The sequence below is a fragment of the Equus quagga genome, chromosome 7 (genome assembly GCF_021613505.1).
Source record: "Equus quagga isolate Etosha38 chromosome 7, UCLA_HA_Equagga_1.0, whole genome shotgun sequence".
NCBI lineage: Eukaryota > Metazoa > Chordata > Mammalia > Perissodactyla > Equidae > Equus > Equus quagga.
This window is the reverse complement of record NC_060273.1, coordinates 7,321,213-7,331,570: the sequence shown is the minus strand read 5'-3', so window position 1 is coordinate 7,331,570 and position 10,358 is coordinate 7,321,213. Positions and strand designations below refer to the sequence as shown.

General features: G+C 52.8%; 1 protein-coding gene across 3 annotated transcripts in view; it reads right to left on the bottom strand.

Moving 5' to 3' along the window:
• Nucleotides 1-4,156: 4,156 nt before the first annotated feature.
• ABAT (4-aminobutyrate aminotransferase) overlaps nucleotides 4,157-10,358 on the bottom strand; it is a 92,414-nt gene continuing 86,212 nt past the window's right edge. For all 3 annotated transcript variants that reach the window (XM_046666942.1, XM_046666943.1, XM_046666944.1), the window contains 2 exons: nucleotides 6,753-6,864; nucleotides 4,157-5,750 (listed from right to left, as the gene is read on the bottom strand). In XM_046666942.1, coding sequence (XP_046522898.1) covers nucleotides 5,629-5,750; nucleotides 6,753-6,864 — 234 coding nt within the window. In that variant the 3' untranslated portion in view covers nucleotides 4,157-5,628. The remainder of the gene's footprint in view (nucleotides 5,751-6,752; nucleotides 6,865-10,358) is intronic.

Genomic DNA, 10,358 nt, shown 5'->3' with positions numbered 1-10,358 from the left:
GGGACAAAACACCTGTTTTACTGATCAACGGTTGAGATGCACTCCGGGATCCGGTGGGGCTTGTTCCCGTGTTGGGAAGCAGATTTGATATTGATGAGTGGAACTGAACTCTGACCGAAATACAGTATTTTTCCTTAGAGTGACATGGGAGACACACTCGGCTGTTCACGGAGGGGAAGCAGTGAAAGGAACTACCGGGTTTCCGCACCTCCCTGTGCCGGGCGATTATTTCGTGGTGTGATTTCATGCTCCCAGCAGCTGTTTGGGGTAGAGAACTAGTAGGAGGCATGGATGTGGGGGAAGCACGTGGCTTTGAAGCAAGCCTTCTTGCCTGCTCGAATCCCAGCCCTGCCGCCTCCTAGCTGTGACCTTGGGCCAGGTACATAGTCTGCGTGCCTTGGGTCGACTGTGAAGCGACAATAATAAAAGCACCCACCTCGGGTGGTTGGGAGGACTGACCGATGGCAGGAAAAGCACTTACACCAGCGCGTGGTCCAGGGAAGCACTGGGTAAGCATCGGCCGGCGTTTCTGTTCTCAACCTCGTTTTGCAGAGGCGGCTCAGAGAGCAGAAGTGACTTGCTCAAGCCCACCCAGGTAGAAAGCAGCAGAGGCGGTTCATTCTGCCACCTCATCCGGCCTCCGCAGGGGGGATGAAGGATGGAAAACAGTGGACAACAGTGACTATTTTTAACAGTTACTTGACCTTGAGGTTCTAGCACCTTCCACTCACCCGCCTTAGGAATGTTCATACTAACGCTGACCAGTTCAAGTCAACCTTCCAAGGCTGCTGTCCAGGCTGGTGTGAGAAAGGTCTTTGAGAGATTGACAGTTCTTGTGGTCAACCAATCCCAAGCCGACGTGTGTGCACGCACACAAACACATTTGTTTAGACACTAATATGTCATAATATGTCATCTTTCATACATCTGTGTGTATTCTGGCTTCCAAGTTGTGTGATTTTTGGACAGGTTCCCCTAACCTCTCTGAGCATCAGTTTCCTCATGTTAAAAATAGGCATCCAGGGGCTGGCCCAGTGGCGTAGTGGTTAAGTTCACACACTCTACTTTGGTGGCCCGGGGTTCACAGGTTTTTATCCTGGGTGTGGACCTACACACAGCTCATCAAGCCATGATGTCGTGGCATCCCACATACAAAATAGAGGAAGGTTGGCACAGATGTTAGCTCAGGGCCAATCTTCCTCACCAAAAAAAAAATTTAAAAATAGGCATACAAATACATAGCTCATAGGTTTGCGGCAAAAATTATGATGTGCCTGCAGAATATGCTTGCACATAACAGATGCTCAACAAATAATGGTTATTATCACCTTATGTGTTTATTTAAAAAAATACATTTAATGGTAGATGCTGCCTTCCGAGTAAACTGTATCATAGAAATGTTGGATGTCCGAGCTGGACGGAACCTTGGAAATGATGTGGTCCAAACCATACATTTTACAGATGAGACAAAGAAGGGCCACAGAGGGCACTGAGACAGCTGGGAGCAGAAGCGAGACAGGAGCCCACGGTCCCCAGTTCCAGGTCAGGACATCAGGACCACTAAAGAGCCAACTCACGTCCACAGGTGCTCCCTCAGCATCTCTTCTGTGCCTCCCCATAGTGCTTCTGCCCCGCAGCCCATTCCAGTCAGTCATCAACTTCCCACCTCAATCTGTGACTGAGAGAATCTGATTGGTTTGGGGTGGGGCCCAAGCGTTAGGATTTTTTAAAAAGCTCTTTAGGGCGACTCTGAAGTGTTGAAAGTCCTGTCCTGTAGCTTTGGATTCTGTGCTTTTCTTTCCCTCTCCATCCATCCCATTATTCTAGTCAGGCCACCGGGTCATCTTGACTGTAAGATTCCTGGCTGGTCTCCCTGCCTCCCTGTCCTTCACAGTGGGCACTCAGGACAATCGTTCCAAAATGCATGTGGGATTACCCCCTGCTCCAAGCCTTTGGCGGCTCCACCACTGCATGAAGGCCCTCGGATCCGTGCCCTGCCTGTTTCTCTGGTCTGGTCTCCCTCTCTGGGATCTAGCAATGCTGAACATGCTAGAAAGGCCCACCTCGCCCTGCCTTTGCACTTTCAGTTAGCTATCCTCTCGGGCTGGAATGCCTTCCATCCCACCTCTGGGTCAGTGGAGCTGCTCCCGCTCAACCTTGAAGATCAAACTCAGGGCCTGACTTCCACCCCACCTGGGGCCCATCCTTTGCACAAGTACAGCATCCAAGGTCTTCCTGTATCCTGGTCCTTACCCTGGGTTGCTGTGACCTTTGCCCCACTATAAGGTGAGCCAAGGGTAAGGACCACGCCTTGTCCATCCCTATCACGTGGTATGTCCTTGACGAACTCACAGTGTGAGTGGCCTCACAGTGCTTCCTGAGCCCAAGGCAGACTTATGCAGGTAGAGCATTCCCCAAGACATCCCTAAGAGGTATACAATAGGTGCTTCATAAGTGCTTGTCAAATAATTACTTAACAAAACCACTTCCAACCAAAAAGGCCACATTCACTCCAATGTTTCCATTATAAATGTTTTTTTTTTTTAATTCAAGAATACTGATTAACACAGGAAACATTTAATTCATGGAATTGTGCATATGGTCATCAGTTACATTGTGACATGTTAATCTCTTTATCATTTATTGGCACTGTCAACAGAATACTGTAAACAAGATCACTTCATCTGCGTAAGTGGGCGATGCTCCTAGCGATGGTTTTCTACCATGAGCTGATATATATAGATAGATAGATAGGTATAGGTATATCGATATATTAATGTTGTGCACAATTTTGCATGGTTACTGAGTGTCAGTAAAAATTATTAAAAAAACACCCATTTATAATAAAATTGAGGATGTGCTAAGACTTGCTAGTACTGGACCTTATTTTCTGTAAAAGTGACAAGGCTTACTAGAGACGTTGACTAAACTCTATGGCACTAATGTGTGATGGACTGACTTCCAGACCGTGGGCCACACAGCTTCTTCATGGTCTCTGCCCTAGACAGCGACCCGTCCGCTGGGCTCCCTATGTTTTCATCAGCCTCCTCCAAGCTTCTATGATCTTGAGCTCTGCCGAGAATTTTCTCCTTGAAATTCTTCCAGCTATACCCCACCCCCAGAAAGAGGATGTCTCAGGAGCTCACGATGCCCCGAGTCAACAAGAACTTGTGGATAAATGGCTTAAGTTTTCTGAGAAGTAACTTCCCTTGGCAAGGAGTGAAGAAGTCTGGAAATGACTTTCCAGACAAAATGATTGCATTTTTCTGCCAGTGCCCCGTGGGGAGAGAACAAAATTTTGGAGCCACTCTCTCCACTGAAGGGAGCCAAGTTTCTGGTTGTGCCCCGGCTTAAAAACCTTCTGGACTCCAGGAACCTTATTGAATGTTTGCACCCAGTGCTGAAGTTCTCAGGAGAAAGAGTCCTTATGCCAATAAATGAGTTATGGTTTGGTTTGCATTTTGGCTGTTTGTTAAATAAGGCCTTGGATGTTGGGATATTGCCTGTGGAATCTGGATCCCCAGGGAAAGGTGTGAGACCAGGAACTGATGTGTCTTGGCACATACTGTTCCCTTTCTGCCACTCTTCCTTGCCTTGTCTGCTTGGCGAACTCTTGCTCATACTGCAAAACCCTGCTTAGACATCACTTTCTCCTTGAGAGCTCCTCTGACCCTTAGGTGGATTGGGGTGCTCCCTCGGGTTTCCTGATGTTCCTACACATTATCTCTGTCACAGCACCTGCCACTCTGCTTTAAGAGCCTGTTGTCCCCAGTGGGATGTGAGTCCCTGGAGAGCAGGGACGGTGTTCCATTTCACCTTTGTATTCCTGGTGCTTAGCACTGGGCCTGGGACACAGCAGGTACCTCATGGAAGTTTCATGAATGAATGATTGAATAAATAAATGAATATATGAATGAGTAAAACCTTGCAGGGAGAGGCCCACAGTGCCGTGCAGCCGGCCGTGGAAATGGCCTTGAGCACGGCAGAGCACCTTCTTAAAGCAACCATGAGCCCGGACTGCGAGAACGCAGAGTGAACCGAATTCACGGATCTGCCCGCGTGTCTCCAACCCGTCAGTGCCTTTCGTTCCCAACAAAAATAGGTGGATGACCAAGTCTGCTGAAGGGTGGAAGCAGAAAAAAAAACCACTTTGAGATCTTTGGATGATGAATTATTAAAAGCGCAAAGTACTCATCGAGAGCCTCGACACGCCCGTCTCCCCCAGCAGTCCACCAAGGCACCAGGAGACGGGGCGGCTTCTTTCTGGACAGAGAATACAAGCCAGACTTTCTGTCTCCACCCACTAATCAACACTTCATCGCTGTAGGACTAACAATGCCCCTTTGGGGAACATTTGAGGTCAAGTCAGTTCCAAGAATGCCTTGCCTCCAGCACAGATCCTTCGTCCCAGCCAGAGTCCAATTAAGCCTTGAGCCTGTGCCCTGAGGCATCCTCACTCGTGTCAGAAAATCTCTGACTTGGAGTGGCCAGGACAAGGAAAGCATCTCGAACCACCAGGCTGTTTCTTCCCTCTGGTGCCTGTAATTCACGACGCTTCCCTCCAGAAGAAACCTCGTTCGGCAGTTTTAATGGCCTCTGGTGGAACAGCAGAGCTGTTCCCGCATCTGCTCAGAAGTGGACAAAGGCGGATGAGCAAGGATGAGAGAAAGAGCCTGCGGGATGCAGGGTCCGCGAGTCAGACCCCAGAAAGGAACTGCGAGAGGGGGAGGAAGGGGCCCCCGAAGCCCCAGCCCCTGGGCTCCTGCCCCCTCCCTCTCCCCCCCACCCCCAACTGCTGGGAGACTGGCTTGTGCTTCTGATCCTTCAGCTCCCGTGTGTCCCCGCGGATGCTCAGGCTGCGCCTTCCTTCCACAGAGGTCTAGGCTGACATTTAACAGGAGGGAAAGAGTCTGGGGAATGGGGACGGTGAGTAAGAACCGTGGGTGACGCCGCAGGTGGTTCTCCCAGGGCAGAGCCCCGTCAAGGACAGGATTCACAGTTTAGAGAAATCCCCAGATGCACTGAGAGGTGTGGCCCAAGTCCCAAGGAAGCCAGAAGACCCCCTCCCACACCCCCTGGGTCATCCTGATGTCCTGCTGTCCTGCCTTCCTGTGCTCTGTCCTGTCCCTCCCTGAACCGACCATGGGACGTGCTCAGGGCTCCAGGGGCTGGTGAGGGGTGAGAGCGTGTTTGCTGCAGAGGGCGAAGGGAGCCAGCACCCCCGATCACAGACTACTACACTGAAAGGGATGGAACCCACAAGTCCCAGCCACCAGTTCCAGAGCAGGTGTCATTCCCTTGACTGGCTTCCAAAGAAATTGTCAGGGTCAAAGTGGACAGATACACGGCCAGGACCCGCGTGGGCCGTCCTGAGACTACGTCCAGGGCTCAAGCAGAATTTCTGGGCTTCGACCACTGTGCCGCACCGGCTCTGCAGGGAGGAAAACCCAAGCCAGCCCCTCGGCCCCTCCCCTCCCGCCGAGCCCCCAAACCATCCCCTCCCCACCAATAACCCTCTGGTTTATGCATTCGCCTCTGATACTTTAAGTGAAAACATGAATTAGGCAAACTAATCAATTTGACAACTGTTGAATCAGGGCTTTCTCGAGCGCAGGGGGAATGGCTTCTTTACTTGAAGTCGGCTAAGATGTCGCTGAAAATATTGAGGAACAGGTGCGCGTGGTGATCCCTGAAGACCAGAGTGGGTCGGAAGCGAATGGATCTGTCGCCACAGCCCCCCAGCACCACGCCTGGAAGGGAAGGAGGGAGGGCGGTCAGGGGTGGGGCTCACACATCACCCACGGTGAGGGCCGGCTGCTCTCATCAGAACATCCACATCACTCCTCCCATCCAGGCACCCGCCCTCCATCCACCTCACCCATCCTGCTCTCCCCTCCCTCCCTCCTTCCAACTTTGCACGCCTGCTCCCAGGCCCCTGCACTGGGTCTGTCGGAGAGAAACCCTGAGAGAAAGGCCTTGCCTTTCAGAAACTCGTGATGTGGTGGGGAAAGGAAATAAGTCCACGTTCTGTAAGATAGACCTTGTGCTCGACACACAGGCGGTGCCCAGATCTACCCCACTTAAAACTCACCCATGGCTTCCCATAGCTCTCAGGGAAAAGTCCAGAATCTTGAAGCTGATCCACAGGGCGATGCGAGGTGGGCCTGGCCGCCCCTCCCCTGCACCAGCCCCTCCAGTCTGTCACATTCCATCCTTCCGCTCTCTTCACCTCCGTCAGCTCCATCCTGCCTCAGCTAATTGTGCACGTGCCTCCCTCTGCCCGAAATGCCCTTCCTCTCCTTCACTTGGCCACCCTGTTCATCTGTCAAGACTTACGGTAACATGCCACCTCCTCCAGGAAGCCTTCCCTGATTTCCTGGTCTCGACACTTTTCCCAGCTCTCCATGCCTTAGCCCCTTTTCCTCCTTCCTAGGGTTCATAATTGCAACCGTCATGTACAAAATAGTCCCTTTAATGTCGCCCTTCCTGCTAGACTGTAAGCTCCTTGAAGGCAGGGCCCCCATGGCCATGTTCATCATTGGGCCCCTCTCCAGGGTTGGCCCACTCACCTCCTCCGTGAATCTCTCTCGAATGAGTAAATGTATAAAGAGAGCCCGCTGGTTACTTTCCCTTCTTTCAAGAGAGCACATTCAGGGTATTTTCAGTCCCATGTACAACCTGTTCCCCCACCCCGTCCCCCCAGGTAACGTGGGACACCGAGGACGCTCAGCTTCCCCTCTTGGCTGCCTTACCTTTGTTTCTGGCTATTAAAATGAGTTTATTTCGTACAGATTCGTCTGGAGTGTCGAAGGAGCAGAAGGTGCCTCGTCCCCTCACTCTGCTGATGAACTGGGGGTACCGGGCCTGCAGTGGGGGAGACAAGGCCGCGTCAAAGCCCGTCACCTGTGTAGCAGCCGGCTCAGTGGCTGTGGTTGCTCGAGCACTCCTGCCCCTGGTCCAGCCTTTGGGCCTCTGTGTGGACTGGCAGGACCAGCGTGGGGTTCAGAGCTGTGGCTCTGGAAACCTCCAGTCCTGGGTTCAAAACCCGGCTCTGCCTCTTTCTCACAGCACAACCTTGAGCAAGTCACTTAAGGGACCTGTGCCTCAGTTTCCTCTTTTGGAAACTGAGGGACGTAAATGCTGTTGACCTCAGTGGGCTGTGGTGAGAACGTGGTGAGACGAGGTGTCTACGTCAAGCCCTAAGCCCAGGGCCTGGCGCTCGGCAGGTGCTGGACAGATGTCAGCCATGTCCATTAGCAGCTCTTCTTCTAGAAAGGTGGTGGTTCTTCCAGGAGAAAAAGAGCTTGTCCTCACTCAAGGCTTGGGGTCTGGAGTTGTACTGGGTTCACCGGTATCCCCCTCCCCAAACGCATGTCCACCTGGAAACTGTGAGCATGACCTTATTTGGAAATAGGGTCTTTGCTGATGTTATCAGTTGGGTTCAGATGAGGTCATGCGGCATTAGGGCGGGCCCTAAATCTAACACTGGCGCCCTTATAGGAAGAGGGAAATCTGACGCAGAGACACGTGCGCAGAGGAGGAGGCCACGTGAAGACGGAGGCAGAAGTCAACAAGCCAAAGAATGCCGAGGACGGCGGCAGCCACAGCAGCCGGGAGAGGGGCTGGGAGGGACTGTCCCTCAGAGCCTCGGACAGAGCCGAGGCTGCCGGTGTCTTGATTTCGGACGTCTGGCTTCCAGGACGCCAAGAGAATCAGTTCTCGTTGCCTTAAGCCACCCAGGTTGGGTGACCGGTGAGAGCAGCCCCAGGAAGCTAACATGGTCACTCAGAGCAGAGGCTCTTGGTCCCTCCCCACTGTCCGCTGTCCACAAACGAGGGCCTGGATAACCCCGAACAGCTTCCGGGTGCAGGGGTGGAGACGGGAGCAAGTGTCCTGGCATCACGGCCCCTCGGGAGAAGCTGGGGATGAAGCCATCTTCCGGGGATCGTAAAGGCCCCATGTGCATGCCGGGCCCCGCACCAGGCTCTGCCACGCAGGATCCTGAGTCCTCACCCCACCAGGGAAGGGGACCCATTTTGGTCTCCATGGGTGGGGCAACTGAGGCTCAGAAGTCACTCCAGCCCTCACTCTACTCCTCCCTTGCACGTGCTGACCAGCTGGGAGCCAGCAATTTGCACACACTCCTCTCTCCCTCCAGAGCGGGTGTGGGGAGGCTGGGAACAAGGTCTCAAACCTTCGGACACCCCTTGGGGCCCCTGTGCCACACACACACACACACACACACAACGTCAGGCTAAGGAACTGTTCACTTAGTGAATCAAGGCAGGACGCGGGGCTCCCTGCCCCCTCCTCCCTGCAGGCCTCCAGGCCTGCGCATCCACAGCCTCCCTTTTCTCTCGCCCTTCTGTCTGCTCATTGTTTGAGGGCATTTCTGTAATCCTGCCTCCTGGCCTATAGCTTTTTAAGGCCCTGGTGGAGACCCCAGCCCCTCCCATCCCTTTAAATGAGCCAGCTTGGGGCTCCCAAAGCAAGATGCCAGTCTCTGGGACGTTTCCACGGAACCCTGTTTGTGGCCCCATCCTGTGCATGGAACTCACTTTGGGAAACACTGTCCTCCACACCCCTTCTCAGGGCCGGGGCCTCAGTCGGGGCCCTGCAAGCTGCACGTCCTCCAGAAGCTGCCCTCACGACTGAGGATGGGCGGCAGCAACTGGGACACTTACGAGACCTACAGAGAAAACATCGCAGGCCTTCCTTGGGGCTGGGCCTCACTTCTCTGGGGGGGGTCTGACTTCACTCATGGGGTGGGAACCCCGTTTCTGCTCTCTGTTCCTGAGCCACACTGCCAACTTGCAATGTGACCATGACTCACCCGTCAAGCGACACCTCATGCCGTCTGAGCCTCTTTGCTTCTCTATCTTCCCAGCCCACCTTCTCTGTGTCCCGCCCAAGCCCCTTGCCAGGCCGTGAACTCTGCCTGTCGCTTCGCATCCCGGGAGCCTGGTGTGATGCCCAGCTCACGAGGAAGGCCAGCCTCGGTCCGCGTGGACCTCGTGGGAAGGCCTCTCAGCTCAGGACAGGGAGCAGCCCGCATTCACGACAGCCCAAGAACAACCAGAACCCACAGTCAGCACAGGCCATCACCGCAAGCGGGCTGGACGTCCCCGAGGGAAATCAACACGGTCTGTCACTTCTCCTGTCGTCCTGGCTCGTGGACAGTGAAGGAGGGGCCCGAGCCTGACCTTTCACATGAATTTCAGATAAATGACTTATAATTTTTTTAGCCTAAGGATGTCCCAAATATTTCATGGGATATTCCTATGCTAAAAAAAGTAGTTGCTGTTTTTCATAGTTAACTGGACATCCTGGATTTTAACGGCTAAATCTGGCATCCCTACCTGGGGGAGGGGAGCGGGTGGTCCCTGGAGCTCCTGACGGCCCTGTGTCTGGAACCAAGTCCTGAGCTTGTCCCCCCGGGCCTCAGACTTCCAAAATTTAAATTTAACTGAGAGTCTTGCTTCTTTTTTACCCCCTAAATGTAGTAACCCTATTCTGAAGGTTAAGGGAGATAAGGCACTTACCACAATGCTTGGCACGTAGCAAGTTCTCAATTCATGGAAATTATTATTATTGTTGTTATTATTATAAGCTTCTTGATCATGTCAGAGAGGTAAACATGGGCAAAGAACATGGACTCTGAAGTCCACCAGAGTCAGGTTCAAACCCCAGCAGTGCCACGTGGGAGCTGTGCAACTGTGCACAACTTAATGGCCCCTCCACACCTCTGTTTCCTGATCTGTAAAATAGGCATATAATGGTGCCTACACCCACAGCACTACTCTTGGACTTGAATGAGAGAGTGGATGAGAGCCCCTGTTACAGGACTTGGCATGTAGAGGGCTCTCAATAAATGGAAGCTGTTCTTATTATCGTCCCTCAGCCCTTCATCACCACCACCACCATCATCATCACCACAACTATCACCATCATCATCATCACTACCATCACCATAATTATTATCATCATCATCAGCATCATCACCACCATCAGCACCATCAGCAGCATCACCACCACCATCATCAGCATCATCACCACCATCATCATCAGCCTCATCAGCAGCATCACCACCATCACCACCATCAGCATCACCACCATCAGCAGCATCATCACCACCATCAGCATCATCACCACCATCACCACCATCAGCACCATCAGCAGCATCACCACCACCATCATCATCAGCCTCATCAGCAGCATCATCACCACCATCACCACCATCAGCATCAGCATCACCACCATCACCACCATCATCAGCATCATCACCACCATCACCACCATCAGCATCAGCATCATCACCACCATCACCATCATCACCACCATCAGCACCATCAGCATCA